The 17,234-nt window shown below is 39.1% G+C and overlaps 1 protein-coding gene across 6 annotated transcripts in view; it reads left to right on the top strand.

Annotated features, from left to right (window-relative positions):
* Positions 1–17,234, top strand: part of LOC126092230 (protein transport protein Sec23A) — a 98,793-nt gene that overhangs the window by 33,758 nt on the left and 47,801 nt on the right. For all 6 annotated transcript variants that reach the window (XM_049907765.1, XM_049907749.1, XM_049907742.1 and 3 more), the window contains one exon: positions 14,625–14,899. In XM_049907765.1, the coding sequence (XP_049763722.1) occupies positions 14,625–14,899 (275 nt within the window). The remainder of the gene's footprint in view (positions 1–14,624; positions 14,900–17,234) is intronic.

The following is a 17,234-nucleotide window of genomic DNA, read 5'->3' as shown; positions in this document are numbered from 1 at the left end:
ATATAAACAAAAAAATCAGGAAAGGCAATCAGCTGTCTACAGTTGATCGATGTGTTGTGCGACAGGTACATTTTGCAGCTTTGAACTACAGGTCTTTTCTCTAGTACACTCTTCCACACAAGTACCCAAATGCTGTCACTGACGATGGCTGAAATTGTGTTCTGTGTAGCTAGTACGAGTTAGTGTGTACATAAACTAGTAGAAGAATGCTAGCCCGAAAGCCGTCGAATTCTTTGTTTTTTCACTCATGTATGTCTACCGTGCATCAGTCGTGTGCAGGTGAGTGGTTGCCTTTCTTATTTTTCACTGTTTCTATCTTGGAATTTCCATTATCAAAATGTATGGTATAAAGCATCACAGCCATGGGATGTTGCAAACTGGGATCATTGTGCACTGATAAGTATTGGGAACTTCTTCAGACTTGATGATATGACAGTCACAAAAATTTTCAAAATATAGGAACTACTCTGAGATAATAGCAGATACATTTCAGCATAATTAAATGACTTGATGATGTGACAGTCATAAAAGTTTTCAAAATATGGGAACTACTCTGAGATAATTGCAGATACATTTCAGCATAATTAAATGACTTGATGATGTGACAGTCATAAAAGTTTTCAAAATATGGGAACAGATATATCTCAGCATAATTGAATGACTATGCTATCAAGCCTTTATATGGAGATATGGAGCACATCATTTTTGAGTCATTCTGTGGCAACATTTACGTCTTTGTTCAATTTTTTTATGTAATTAGCACAAGAATGAGGAAACCAATGAGAAATTTGGAAAGCACCTTAAGATCAATGACAAGAAATAAAAACTTGGAGGTTTGCTGATAACATCGTAATTCTGTCCGATACAGCAAAGGACATGGTGAAAAACCAGTTCAATGAAGTTGATAGTTTGAATAGAGCTAATAGGATGTGCATTAACAGAAATAAAACAAGGGCAATGGAATGTAGCCAGATTATATCAGGTGTCACTGAGGGAATGAATTAGAAAATGAGATACTAAAAATAGTGAATGAGTTTTAATGCATAAAATAAAGGAAAGGCAACCACTTATCTACAGCAGACTAATGTATGACACACAGACACTGACTGTGTCATTGCGAGTGAGTGTGAATGTGTGTACTTCTGCCAGGGAAAAAAAAAAAAAAAGAAAACACTATGTATGTCTATGTGCCACACATTAGTCAGCTGTAAGTGAGGGGTTACCTTTTCCTTATTTTACATATTGTTAAGCCAAGGAATTTGTATTATTGGTATACAGCGAGGTGACAAAAGTCATGGGATACCCCTGAATATGGTGACAAAAGTCATGGGATACCCCCTAATATCGTTTTGGGCCTCATTTTGTGTGGCATAGTGCAGCAGCTCTATGTAGCATGGACTCCACAAGTTTAAGAAATCCCATGTAGAGATACTGAGCCACACTGCCTGTCTGGTCTTCATAATTGCAAAACTGTTGCAGGTGCAGAGTTTTGTGCACAAACTGACCTCTCAAATATGTCCCCTGAATCTTTGATGGGATTCTTGTCATGTGCTCTGAGAGGCCAAGTCATTCGCTTGAATCATTCAGAATTTTCTTCAAACCATTCGTGAACAATTGCAGTGCAGTGACATGGTGCATTGTAATCCGTAAACATTCCATAGTTGTTTGGGAAGATAAAATCCATGGACGGCTTCAAATGCTCGTCAAGTAGCCAGACATAACTATTTCCAGTCAATGATCGGTCCAAGTGGACCAGAGGACCCAGTTAATTCCATGTAAACACAGCCCACACCATTATGGAGCCACCACCAACATGCACAGTGCCTTGTTGACAACTTGGGCCCATGGCTTTGTGGGGTCTGCGACACTCTCAAACCCTATCATCAGCTCTTACCCATTAAAATCAGGACTCATCTGACCAGGCCACAGTTTTCCAGTGTCTGGGGTCCAACTGATATGGTCACAAGCCCAGGAGAGGCACTGCAGGCAATGTTGTGTTGGTAACACAGGCACTCGTGTCTGCCATGGCCCATTGACAACAAATGTTGTTGCACTGTCCTAACAGACACGTTTGTCGTACATCTCACTACATCCCACATTGATTTCTGTGGTTATTTCATGCAGTGTTGCTTGTCTGTTAACATTGACTGTGCAGACATCACTGCTATTGCTCGTTAAGTGAAGGCCGTCGACCACTGCTTTGCCCGTGGTGAGAGGTAATGTCTGAAATTTTTTATTCTCACCTCACTCTTGATACTGTGGATCTCGGAATATTGAATTCCATAACAGATCCAAAATAGAATGTTCCACGTGTCTAGCTATAACTACTGTTCCACATTCAATGTGTGTTAGTTCCCATGGATTGGCCATAATCGCGTCGAAAACCTTTTCGTATGGATTACTTGAGTACAAATAACAGTCCTGCCAGTGCACTGCCGTTTTATGCCATGTGTACACCATACTACTGCCATCTTTACGAGCCTATTGCTATCTCATGACTTTTGTCACCTGAGTGTATGAAGTCAGCAAAATAACTGTCAATGACATAACAAAAAAGGATACAAAATATAGACTGCCATTAGTAAGAAAATCTATTTTGTAAAAAAGAAGTTATATAACAACAAATATAAAGTCAATTGTCGACATGTGTTATCTGAAATTATTAGTGTGGGGTGTAGCCTTATATGGATGTGAATGTATATGTAGTACAGACCTAAGGAGAACAGAAACTTTGGAAGTGCTAAATATGGTGCAGAGAAGAATTCTAGAGATTAGATGAGAATAATTAATGAAAACTTACTGAATTGAATTGGAGAGAAGAGGCTCTTTATGTTACAACCTGATAAAAAGAATAGATACTTTTGTAGGACAAATTATAAGGTATCGGGGATAATTAACTTGGTGCTGAAGACAAGTGCGTGGGGTGAAAAATGTAGAGTGAGACCAAGAGTTCAAGTTGATGTTGGTTGCAGTAGTTACTGACAGTGGAGATTCACACAGGATAACTACATCAAACCAGTCTGCAGCCTGAAGACTGTAACAACAATTAGACTGGTGTTGAAAGGCACATCTTGTGCTTTGCTTGAATATAATAGCTACAAATCTTCTCCATTGTATCTTTTTGGTTTTAGTTATAGAAGTTAATTATCGTCCTTGCCGTTTATGTCTGCATGCATTGGTATTGCTTAGTGCTTGCTGTCTGTTGTATTGTCTTTTGCTATCTACTTTGTTTCTGACATTATTAACTAACGCACATCTTCTTTTTATTTATATCTTAATTTACATTCTTATTCCATTCTGGTTGTTTAATGAATGCACTTTTCCATATTTAATTCTCATTTTGCATGTTATTTTTAGATTTAATTTATCGCCTGTTTTCATTCTTTAAGTACATAAGTAATGTAATATTGTTTAATTTCTTCTGAGTGTCTGTAATCTTATGAAGTACAGAGAAATTTGAACTGGTGCACTCAATTTCATACTTCTGTATTTTATAACTATGCATGATGTGCAAATAATGTAACTTAAGTATGATTATACTGATGTGGATATTTGTAAATTTTCATTGTGGCTTCCTCCAACAACATAGTCATTATTGAGACAGAAGATTAATTTCTGGGAAGAAGTTATTTTCTTATGTTAGGCTGTTTTTTTTTATTTTATTTTATTTTTTATTTTTTTTATTTTTTTATTTTTACTTGGCTTAAAAGTCTTTGTGATGGAATGCTTGATAAATGGTTCTGGTAAACTAGTTACACCATCAGATTTTGATAAAACCCCAAGCTTTCAACAAAGTTGTCAATGTCATCCTCAGGCGCTGAGTCTGAGACTGTCATCAGAAGGTTGGGGTGTTATTCAAAATTGATGATGCAGTAATTTAACCAAGAACTTTTCATCTGAAAATAAGAACCGCTGTCTTACCTGTGATGACGATGGTAGAAAATATTGTCAAAATTGTAGTATTTTACCTGAGTCCGACACAGTAAGTTAATCAGTAATTTCATCCACACACTTTGCTGTGTTGGCAGTAAGCTAATTTCTTTCCCTTTGGCATCGTTAAACAAAAATTCTTTAACTTTGTCCACAAAATTTTTCTGCACTTCCTTTTTAAGTATTGTGCATGGTCTCCTTCAAAATACTTTCCTCCACAATTGATACACCACTTCCAATGCCAGTTCCACTTCCAGACATGGTCTTGGTATGCCTCTTGCTGGATTGCCAGAAGTGTCATCTGTGAATTTTCTTTTATCTCGCCTATTGTTGCAAATCTTTGTCCTTTCAATGAGGTTTCCAACTTTGGAAATAAACAAAGTCCACAGGGGCCAGCTCTTCTCTTAAGAACATCTAGTTCTCATTTGTGCAATCCAAAAGCTCTCCACAGATTATAAGGCGAAGGTCTTTCTGGAATTGACTCATGAGCCATGAGATGAACATGACGGCAACGCAATGCATTCCGAGATGCTGTGTCAAGATTTCATGACATGATCCAACTGAAATGTAACTTTCTTCTGTGATCTCATGGACAGTCATTCTTTGATTGGCACACACAATTTCGTTGATGTTCCAGACATGGGTGTCATTGGTAGACTTCGAAGGGCATTCTGATTGAGGGTCATCTTTAACTTCCATGCGGCCGTTTTTAAACCATGTGAACCATTCATAACACCGAATATGGCTTCAGCTCTCATCACCATAGGCTTTCTGCATCAGTCGGTGTGTTTCTGTATAGGTTTTTTAAAGTTTCATACAAAATTTAATGCACACACGTTGCTCGTCTAACTCTGCTATCTTGAAATTCACAAACTGTGCGCCACAACGGTGTACTCAATACAGCACTGAACAATAATTGAATGAAACTTCCAGCAGTTACACATTAAACATAGACATTCGCAGGATGCCAACCGCACTGTCACTCAAAAAGAAATGCACATTTTTTCCCCAAAATCCGTATTTAGTAGCATCTTTGTTATTCTTGGAGGTTGTAGAAACGTTATTCTCACCTGTATTCAAGTTTAATTCAGCCCATTGCAATAAGATGGCTGCTGCACTTGATGTTTGTCTGAACGAATGTCCTATTATGAAATTCCTGTGTTGTGAGAACAAGCAGTGAGAAATATTCACAGGAGATTGAAGAAGGTGTACGGGGTTTACGTTGTATAGTTAATAATTGAGGAAGCAGGTTATCTGGTGGAAATGGACATGCCAGTACACAGGACCTCTCATACAGTAGCACTATTCAGACTCCAGACAGTGTGTCTGCATCTATATCTATATACCCTGCAAACCACCGTGAGGTGCATGGCAGATGGTACATCCCACTGCACCAGTTATTAGGGTTTCTTCCTGTTCCACTTACATATGGAGTGCAGGAAGAATGAGTGTTTGAATGCACTAATTATGCTGATCTTATCCTCATGGTCCCTCTGTGAGAGAATTGTAGTATATTCGTAGAGTCGTCATTTAAAGGTGGTTCCTGAAACTTTGTTAACGGGCTTTCTTGGGATAGTTTACATCTATTGTCAAGAGTCTTCAAGTCCAATTTCTTCAGTATCTCTTGACACTTTCCCATGGATTAAACAAACCTGTGACCATACGTGCTGTCATTGTCTGTATACTTTCAATATCCCCTGTTAGTCCTATCTGGTATGGGTTCCACACACTTGAGCAATATTCTAGAAATGGTCGCATCAGTGATTTGTATGCAATCTTCTTTGCAGATTGATTGCACTTCCCGAGTATTCTCCCGATAAACCAAAGTATACCACCTGCTTTGCCCACAACTGAACCTATATGATCATTCGATTTCATATCCCTGTAAAATGTTACACCCAGGTAGAATTGGCTAATTCCAACTGTGACTCACTGATATTATGGACATAGGATAGTACATTTTTTTTGTTTTTTGAAGTGAAAAATTGTACATTTGTGAACATTTAAAGCAAGTTTCCAGTCTCTGCACCACTTTGAAATCTTATCAAGATCTGACTGAATATTTATGCAGCTTCTTTCAGATATTACTTTATTACAGGTAACTGTATTGCCTGCAAAAAGCCTGATTTTACTATTAATATTGTCTACAATGTCATTAATATATAACAACAGCAGCATGGGTTCCACACACTCCCCTGGGGCGCACCCGAAGTTACTTGTACATCTGACGATGACTCTCCATCCAAGATAAAATGCCACATCCTCTACCAAAAAGTCCTCAATCTAGTCACAAATTTTACTTGATACTGTATATGATCATACTTTTGACAATAAGCATAGGTGGGGTACCGAGTCAAATGGTTTTCAGAAATCAAGAAATACTGCATCTACCCGATTGCCACGATCTAAAGGTTTCAGTATGTCATGTGAGAAAAGTGAGAGTTGAGTTTCACATGATCGATATTTTTGAAATCCTTGCTGGTTGGCATTGAGGAGGTAATTATCTTTGCTGGTTGACATTGAGGAGGTAATTCTATTCAAGACAACTCATTATGTTTAAGCTCAGAGTATGTTCTAAGATTATACAGCAAACTAATGTCAGGGATATTGAACAGTAGTTTTGTGGATCTCTTCTACTACCCTTCTTGTAGATGGGTGTGACCTGTGCCTTTTTCCAAGAACTGTGCAAGGTTTTTTGTTCAAGGGATCTATGATAGATTATAGGTAGAAGAGGGGTAACTCAGCCAACAAATTCAATATAGAAACTGACAGGGATTCCATTGGGCCCTGGAGCTTTGTTCAGTTTTAATGATTACAGCTGCTTCTCAACACCACTGATATTAATACTTAATTCATTCATCAGCTCAGTGGTACATGGATTAAATTGGAGGTGCTCTCCTGGGGTTTGCCTTTGTAAAGGAACATTTGAAAACAGAGTTAAGCATTTCAGCTCTTGCTTTGCTACCCTCAATTTCAGTTTATGTCTCATTCACAAGGACTGTACACTAACTTTGGTGCCACTAACAGCCTGTACATACGACCCGAATTTCTTTGTGGTCAATGAAAGATTACTTGACAATATTCTGCTATGGTAGTTATTCAAGACATCATGCATTGCTCGCTTGTCAGCCATACAAGTTTCATTCAGCGTCATTCTATCTATAATCCTATACTTCGTTTTACACCTATTGTGCAGTAATCTCGGCTTTTTAGATGTTTCTTTACAGTGACTGTGTACCAAGGAGGTTCCTTCTCATAATGAACAGTTGTGTGTGTACATATCTATCCAGTGCATGGTCAGTTATTCTTTTATACTTGAGCCAGAGTTCCTCTAGGTGCTCCTGCCCTGTGCTGAAAGTTTCAAGTTCCTTGTTGAGATATGACACCACTTATTTTTTATCTAATTTCCTAAACATACATATCTTCCTTCTTGTTTTAGTTGTCCCATGCATATTGGTAATCATTGTTTCCACAGCCACGTCATGGTCACTGATACTAGTTTCAGTGTGGACATCTTCAAAGAGTGCAGTTCTATTTGTTGCCATTAGATCCACTATATTTCTATCGTGAGGGGTTTCCTAACTATGTGTCCAGGTAGTTTTCAGAGAAGGCATTTAGTACTGTTTCACAGGGTGTCGTATCAGGCTAGCCACTAACAAAACTGTAACTTTCCCAATTAACTGTTGGATGAGTAACTCATCTCCACCAATGATTACAGTATGAGTGGGGAACTCACGTACAACTGAGCTGAGGTTTTCACTAAAGTTTTTGGTTACATCAGGAGATGAGTCTGGTGGAGAATAGAAGGATCCAATTATCATTTTATACCCACCCCTGATACTGAGTCTTTCCCAAACAATCTCACATCCAGCTTCCAATTCCTGTCTTTGTGGATTTGAGTTTCTTGTCTACTGCAACAAATACACCACTTCCATTTCCGATATGCCAATCCTTTTGTTATACACTTAAATTTTTCCCCAAAAATCTCACTGTTATTAATTTCAGATTTCAACCTGCTTTCTGTACCTAGTATTATGTAAGCTTTACTGGTTTTCATGAGTGCTTCAAGCTGTGCCACTTTGTTGCAAATGGTTAGGAAGTTTACCATTAAGATTTTAATACTCTCACCTATGGAAGGCACTCCTTTTGATTGTGCACTGATATTTCTAGATTTCCTACAGCTATTGTTATCTGGATTGGCTGGAGAGTCACTTAATCTAAAAGAAATACCTTGTGTACACTCTCCAAACACTCAGCTACCTTAGTAGCAGCCTCTGATGTGTAGTGTACACCTGACCCATTTAGGGGGACCCTACAGTTCTCAATCCTATGGTGCAAGTCCAGGAATTGCAGCCTAGGTTGTCACAGAATCTTCGAAGTTTCTGGTTCAGTCCTCCTACTCGATTCAGAACCAAAGGGCCATGATCAGTTCTGGGGAGAATGCTGCAAATTGTGGGCTTCGTTAAAACTCCATGCACATGGCTGGTCTTCTCAACCTTCATTGTCAGTCACTGGAATGACCTCAAACATGATCTCAGAGCCAAGATGACAGGCATTATTTGTTCCAATGAGTGCTACAGTTGGCAGTTGGTTGCACCCTGTTCCCTCAGTGGCTGCTGGAATAGTCTCTTCAACATGTTGAATGTGGCCCCCAGGCATACACACTGAATGCACCAGGTGTCCTTTCCTGCCCCTTGATGCCATTTTCCTAAGGGGTACCATCATTTGTCATATGTTTAAACTGCTGACGATTAAGAGACCTCTACCCTTTTGTTTTTACCTTCTCCTGACACTGTACAAAACAGGTTTCCCCAAAGAAGGTGAAGTGAGTCCCACTGGCTCAGTTTCAGTCAAAGACAGCACCTCAGACTTGTTGGTTAGGGGGTTAAGTACAACACCCTGTGTTCTCCATGGTCCCCGTCCACCCAGTACAGGATGCCTAGATCTACCATTGCCACTAGCAGTGAAGTGGACAAGTAATGACAGAATCTGTGCTTTCTGCAGAGGGGGCAGGATCCACAGGAGAGGAATAGTACCTGAGGTCATCTGGTACTGGTATCACAGGTGCATGACTCCTGAGAGCTCTTCCAACACACTGATTTTCAGCAGTTGCCAATAGTTTGAAAGTAGTCAGAGCGATTTACAGCTGCTTGTGAATGTCAACCAACTCGTCCTGTGAACAGCATTCACAGTGGTACTATATTTTGGCTAATGCAATATTTTATAATGCAGTGAACACTCGTATTGGTAACTTACAAAAATATAGTTTTGTAAACATCTGAAAATTCTCAGAATGACCTATTTCTCATGTAATTGTACAATGAAATTACAGAACAAAGAAAAATACCTAAGTCTGCTTTTACGTATAAATAAATGTGCACATTGCACAGATTTTTCACTCAGCTGATTCGGTACACTCTTCTACACTGTCATGCTGAAGAACAACACTGCAGTGTGAGTTTATCTTGATCAAAATTGCTAAAATGTGCAGCACCAACAAAGCACACACAGTATGCAGCATAATCACAATCTGATTTTGGCTGACAAATGCATAACAGTGAAGGGACTGTCCATGTAAGTAGGAGTAGAAGAAGTGAGTGTGTGCAGAATATTGACGCAGTTAGAATTTGAAAAGGTATGTGCCAGGTGGGTTCTGAGAATGGACAAGATTGGATCATCCACCCTACAGCCCTGATCTGACACTATATGATTGCCACCTCTTTTGGTGAATTGAAGGAATCCTTTCACAGAATGATATTTGAAAATAGTGACCTCCTTGTGAATGCTGCCAAATGGTGTCTTAAACATGTTAGTCCTGACTTCTACCAGGCATGTAGAAAGCCCTTAATTCCATGGTAGCGTAGTTGAAAGTGACTGAGATTGTATGAAAAAATGGCATTTTGTCTCTCAAGAATGTATCAACATGTTGTAAAAATGTTTTAAAAAAGTTGTGCATTTCTTTTGGAGTGAACCTCATATAAGTCAGCATATGTCTTGAAATAAAAACACAGTTGGTGTGGTCGGTCACTTAAAATCAAGACTGTGGATGAATTCAACCTACAGACAGTGAAGAATGTCACATACCATGAGAAAAAAATGACTGTGTGATACTGTGATTCTTCTGTGCCCAGGGCAGGCATGCCAAGTGTGGTTTCCCCTTGTTACCTATTCAGTGGTTGTACTGAATATATGAATGCAAAAATTCTTGCACACGATTCTAGTGTTCTTCCTCACAATTGGAACTCATGAGTGCTTTAATGATTGAAACTTCACAGTTGTTTTAGGGACTGAAAGAAGTCTAGCAGTGGTTTTTGAATTTTAGTGCAGTGTTTGTAAAGTTCGATGCAATGTTTATTTGGTCATATATGCATCTCCAAAGAAACAGACACTTCTGACGATTGACATCCATATTAAATCATGAAATATTTTTGCAAATTGCAAATGCGGTACCACCACAGGTATACAATTTACTGGGAACAAATGAAAATTTGTGCTGGGTCAGGATTCGAACCCGGATTTTCCTTTTTACATGAGCGGTCTCTGTAATCGTTTCAGCTACCTGAGCACACTTCGTAGACAGACCCAAACTTCCATATGTCCCAGTGGCAAATACTTCTCGTAGTGCTCACAGGACATTGTGATTCCTGGATAGGGAAGGCTTATTTAAGTTTCTCATCAGATTGCCATGAGTTTGGCATGAAATACATAAGTGCAGAACCTGTAAAGTTTGATGCAGTGTCTGTTCTTTCGAACTTGCATGGATTTCTGAAGGGACCTAGCACCAAATTTACAGACTCTATCAAATACCATCCCTGAACTACTGTACTTCTTGTGAAAGCCAAGGCAGTCTGATGAGAAAATCAAATAATCCTCTCCCTGTATGGGAATCACATCATTGTGTGAGCACTGTGGGAAGCAGACACTGGAACATGTGGAAGTTAGGGTCTGTCTGTTAATTGCACTCAGATAGCTGAAGCAATTGTGATGACCACTTCCATAAAGTGGGAAATAAGGGTTTGAGTTCCAGTCTGACATAAATTTTCATTTGCTCCCTGTAAACTGTATAGCTGTGGTGGTGCCATTTTTGCAATTTGCAAATAAATTTCATGACTGAGTTTTAGGATACTGACACAGATTTTGATGATTTGTAATTTATTCAGATTCGGTTAAGATTTTGTGGATGTGGCCATTTGACGTTCAGTTTACCTTTCTGAATCAACCTCTATAATAATGATAATAGTAATAATAATAATAATAATAATAATAATAATAATAATAATAGAAAGAAAGAAAAAAAGAAATAATAATAATAATAATAATAATAATAATAAAACCCAATACAACAAATATACAAAAGAAAACAGGAGAAAAAAATTGAAAAATACATCCAACTGGCTGAGGAAGTCAAGGACATGTGGCATCAGGATAAAGTTGACATTATAACAATTATACTATCAACTACAGGAGTCATACCACACAATATCCACCAGTACATCAATGCAATACAGGTACATGCAAACTTATATATACAACTACAGAAATCCTTAATTATTGATACATGTTCAATTACCCGAAAGTTCCTAAATGCAGTATAACATATACTGGACAGTTAAAAGGCAGTCACGCTTGATCAAGGTCACATCGCTTTCCATTTTTGACCAGACATAACGTCTGAGAAAAGAAAGAAATAATAATAATATTTAAAATGTTGCTTTAATTTTGCAACTGTGAATAACTTTCATGTTGGAGGGTTCCACTATGTTACTGAGCTTTCTGCTTGCTTTAATCTTGGTTCAAACCATCGAAAACTAAGGCACATCTCCTTCCTCTGCCTCTTTGCGTTTCAGTTACTTGTGCTTCTTTGATATTTTTTTCTAGTATAGTCTCTTGTGTGTTCTTTATAAATAATCATTTACAAAGTTCAAAAACATTTATTCTGAAATTTAATTTTGATTGACATGTAAAAAGTTGTCATGGATGAAGCCATTTATTTCGTTTAACTTCTGTACAGTGGTTGTGTTTTTGCTTACTGTCCTGCGCTGCCAAAGGTAAAATACACTGATGGAAAAAAATCACAGCCAAAAAATAATTGATGTAGAGTAATGAAATTTTGGAAATACATTTGTCTAGGTAAAAATCAAACAGTGGAAAATCCAGGATGGAATGTAACTGTTGTGAATTGGCAGGTGAGCCAATTCACGGAGTTTGGAGGAAGCCGAAAGGCATGCGATTAAGCTCACGCAGGCGGTCGTGAGGTCTGGAACAGGTCAGAGAAATAAGACTAGCAGAACAAGAGTAACTGGTAGAATACTTAACTTTAATCCACAATTGTAGAACATAGCTTTTGTTACTGTACAGGCTTCACAATATTAATTATCAAATGCTATGGCGCCTTGCTAGGTCGTAGCAAATGACGTAGCTGAAGGCTATGCTAACTATCGTCTCGGCAAATGAGAGCTTATTTGTCAATGTAGCTTCGCTAGCAAGTCGGCTGTACAACTGGGGCAAGTGCTAGTACGTCTCACTAGACCTGCTGTGTGACGGCGCTTGGTCTGCAATCACTGATAGTGGCGACACGCGGGTCCGTCGTATACTAGCGGACCGCGGCCGATTTAAAAGCTACCACCTAGCAAGTGTGGTGTCTGGCTATAACACCACAATAACTATAACTATGTTGTGAAAAGGAAAGTTGGTACTCACCATATAGCAGAGATGCTGAGTCACAGATAGACACAACAAAAGACTGTCACTAACATAGCTTTTGGCCAGTAAGGCCTTTGTCAAAATTAGACGACAAAAAACACACATATACACTCGTGCAAACACAACTCACACTTACATGACTGCAGTTGTCTAGGTAACATATTTAAGTGATTAACATTGCAAGATTGCAGGTTAATGTAAGTGCAAGGTAAGCCATTGCAAATGTCTGTTCATGAATGGCAGCACAACAGGTTGAATCACCAGACTGATGTACGGATTTGCAGTCAGGGTGCTTGGGATAACTACAAGAATGCTCCTGCTGTCTTACTAAATCCACCTCAGACAATAACTCCACTATAGGACCAGTGTGTGCAGCATGCAAACAGGTTGGTTGCAGGTCCTTAACAGACCTCCTCTTAACTAGCACACTGCCATCATTGGCACTGAGGCAGAACCAGCTTTGGTGGGAAAACACAACAGATCTCCATGCTGCCCTCCAATGAGCTCCTACTTGACACAACTGAAGTCACAAATGATGGTGGTTTGGGGTCAGTGAAATGGCTAAAGGACATCTGGTTTAGAGCTGTCCTTGAAGTAACCAATTTGTAACAGTTAATTGTGTCACTGTGTTGCCAACTACTGCTCAAATTGCTGCTGCAGATGCATTTATGGTGCACCAAAGCCACATGCTGAACTTGATGGTCTTCCCTCCTGGTAGTGCCATGTGGCCGTCCGGAGCCCTGTCTTCTTGTGACCATAAATTCTCGTGGTCACCACTGCCAGCAATTGTGTACAGTGGTCACATTCCTGCCATGTCTTTCTGCAGTATTGCAGAAGGAACATCCAGCTTGTTGTAGCCCTATTACACGACCTTGTTCAGTCTATGTGAGGTGTTGATAATGGTGTATTTGTTGCCTTAAAGGTATTCTTGACTGACGTCAATTCACCACATCGAGTCTCAAGGGTAACTAATGCACCAACTGTTACAGCGAGTGTTTAAAGCAAACCTGATTACCAACTTCTACATGTATTGCACAACTTGGTGTTGTAATTTTTTTTCTATCAGTGTATTTCTCAGTTACAGTGGAGTTGGAACAATACTGCTTCCTTATGCATGAAGAATAACAAGTTTTTGTTAATGTTGTGAGTGTATCTTTGGCTGGAAGAAAATGAAAGTTGTGTCAGTGATGGCATCCACAGGTGACTTGGCATTACGGCCAGGGAACAATATTCAGAAATACTTTAATTTGCAGAGGGGTGCACAGCCAAGCGAGTCATCCTAGAGGATCATAATTATAGTTTATGTTGGGACTTGAATCTTGATCCTTACAGTTTGATGATCTAGAGGCAGTGTGTTGTCCACTGGCAATGCTGTTATTTTCAAGGTGGATAAAATATTTGTATTGAAGAAAGACTTGTATCACAAAACTTGCTTTGGTTAAACCAAAATATCTGAGAAATGACATGATTACCAAAGGCTGTTGTCAGAATGTATGTATTTATTGTGTGATTGTTTTCAGTTGGAGATTATTGTCTGGTATCTGTAGTACAAGTTTCAAAAAAATACAAGGAAGTACAGATGAGAAATGTATCTTCTTAGAAAGCATAGACTATTATTAGCATTAGTCACGTTATAACTAATTCACAGTTGGTTATGGTGACCTACAATGTGTCATTTCTCAATTTTATATACCAAACCAGCAGAAAATATTTTGAAAATATTTCAGTTATGTTGGCAATCTGATGAGCTCGTCATTTAATGTAGTGTTGCACTGCCATTGCAAATTTCCCACTCTCCTTTTCCGTCTTGTTCTGTACCTGCATCCTTGTCCCACCAACTTCCCTCCCCCTCCCATTTTTCGTATTGAAACATTTCTTTTTTTTTACGTGTGCTCTCAAATCAGTAAAATAAAAACACCCTCTAGTTATTGGCTTGAGTGTTTTGTTGGTGTGTGGCAGTGTGTTTGACAGTCTGTTTATTTTTTTCTCAGTGCACTTACCCAAACACAGGAGGGAGGATAATGCTTTTTGTTGGTGGACCTTGCTCCCAAGGTCCTGGTCAAGTTGTGAATGATGATCTTCGGCAACCTATTAGGTCTCATCACGATATCCAGAAAGATAATGCAAAATATATGAAAAAGGCAATCAAACATTATGAAGGGCTTGCTGGTCGAGCGGCAATAAATGGGCATGCAATTGATATTTATTCTTGTGCTCTGGACCAAACTGGTTTATTAGAAATGAAACAGTGTTGCAATTCCACAGGGTATGTATGTTGTGGCAAAAATTACCATTTCTTTTAAGACTTTTCAACATTTATAATAATGATTGCGAAAAAATTCTATCACTTGCATTTTATTTGCTTCTTAGATAAACATTTTTTTTAAAACAAATGTGTTTTATGTAAGTTTAGCCAGTACAGTTCAGTATTTGCCATTTGAGACAGAATACGGTAACTAAAAATCAAAGCTGAGTATTAAGAAGAGACTTTGATAAGAACTGAGAAAGGAAGGTAAGTTTTGACAGTAATTGTCATGTGCAGATATCTGTTGCAGAAACTAATAGTAACTGTTTGAGAAATGCTGTGAATTGGAATTGCATAAAATCTTGAATTACCTACCTTTACTGAAATGAAGTTGTAATATTTTGTTGAATATATGCTGATGAGTTAAAACATTATAACAACTGCTCCTTGTGAAGTTCAGTGTTATCTGATGGCATAGTGTGCATGTCACATAGTAAGGAAATTACCATAAGTGGAGCAGAGTCAAACTGAGAATCATGTTGTCGATGATACAGGCTGCGCATAGGAAAATCCACTGATATAAGTGACTTGGACAAAAGACAGGTTGTTACGGCCTGGCACCTGTGAAAGAGCATCTTTGAAGTGGTGAATCGGGTTGGCTTTTCGTGTGCTACTGTCGCGACCATCTATGGAAAGTGGTTGAAGGGTGGCAAAATAATGAGTAGACAAGGTGTTGGAAGTCCCTCTGGATTTCAGAGGCTTACCCACTCTGTAAAGCAGGATGGCAGATCTGGTGACAGAATACAGTGCTGGTGCAGGAGAAAGTATTACAGAGCACGCTGTTCAATGCACACTGATGAAAATGGGGCTCTGCAGCTAACAACCCAGATCCATGGCACAGCTACTCTGTCATTGGATCATATATTATGGAAATGTGTTGTCTGATTGGCTGACAAACATTTCTTGTTACACCAGGATGATGGCGATGTCTATATATGCCATCCTGCAGGTGAATGGTTGTTGAAATGTGCACTGTGCCAGGGATGCAGGCTGATGGGTGCATTATTATGCTATCGAGGACATTCAACTTGTCCTCCATGGGACCTGCGGCAGTACTTGAAGGCATCGTGACAGCTGTGCAACATGTAATCATTATTGCAGACTTCCTGCACCCCTTCTTGTTTGATGCCTTCCCCAATGCTGATGGCACCTTCCAGCAGGATAAATGCCTGTGTCACAAGGCCATAATAATGCTACAGAAGTTTCAGGAGCATGGTAGTGAATTGATGTCTTGTCCAACATATTTGCCAGACAAGAACCCAATGGAACATATCTGTGATGCTGTTGGGTGCCAGCTCCATGCCCACAAACCACCAGCCACTAGTTTACAATAATTGTGTGAACTGTCTGCAAACATCTGTTGCCACATATCACCAGAAAACTACCAAGGTCTTCTCTAATTCATGCCATGCAGAGTCACTGTTGTACTGCATTCCAAAGATGGACAAGCACACTGTTAAAAAATGGTCATCATCTTTGTATCGTCAGTGTATGCTATGTTGATTTATTTGACAAGCCAAAACTGTGTCAGACTGCAACTCAAATTAAGAGTGCTAAAATAGGTATCTTTGGAGAAAAGGCAGTCTTAGTCTCTCATATCCTGTTGGGTAAATTTACGGAACCTTTATTCAAGGAAGATTGTGTGGAAATTCTCTTACAACCTTTGTGTATCTTGTGTAGGGATCACCGAGAAACAATACTGCATGAGTAGCAAAACACAAATTTTCCATGAGAGATAAAAAACTGTCTAGAATATCTTATGCATTTCATAAGGACACAAAATTAGCATCGTTGCACTACAATGATATTCCAGATCATAACAAAAAGTGAAACAAAGAAAATACTCTTTAGGAAGCTTAATTATAGCAGATATGCAGAATTGTCTTGGTGAAAACGAAGCCTGGAAAAGCCAGTGGCCCAGATGACCTTCCAGCAGAGTTATGGTGTTCCCATCATTGGAAGGCAGCTGAATGGTTAGTGGAACTCTTCAGTAAGATCATTGACGAGGGGCAAATATGAACTGATTGGCTGAAGAGCGTCACCATGCCAATCTTTAAGGAGGAGGGAAATCCCGCTGAGTGCACCAACTACCGTTCGATTTTACTTCTCTGCCATGTCATGATAATCTTTGATAATGTTCTGGACTAAAGGATCTGTGAGATCACACAGGTTCCCAGAAACCAAGCTGGATTTGTGAAGAACTGCGGCACAACTGATGCGATTCATGCTGCAAGACTCTTAGTCGAGAAACATCATGAGAAAGCCTGTTGGTGCAATACGGTTTGTGCCTTAATTT

This window comes from Schistocerca cancellata, chromosome 1 (assembly GCF_023864275.1).
Source record: "Schistocerca cancellata isolate TAMUIC-IGC-003103 chromosome 1, iqSchCanc2.1, whole genome shotgun sequence".
Taxonomy (NCBI): Eukaryota; Metazoa; Arthropoda; class Insecta; order Orthoptera; family Acrididae; genus Schistocerca; species Schistocerca cancellata.
The sequence above is the reverse complement of the archived record's forward strand: the minus strand, read 5'-3'. Positions and strand labels throughout refer to the sequence as shown.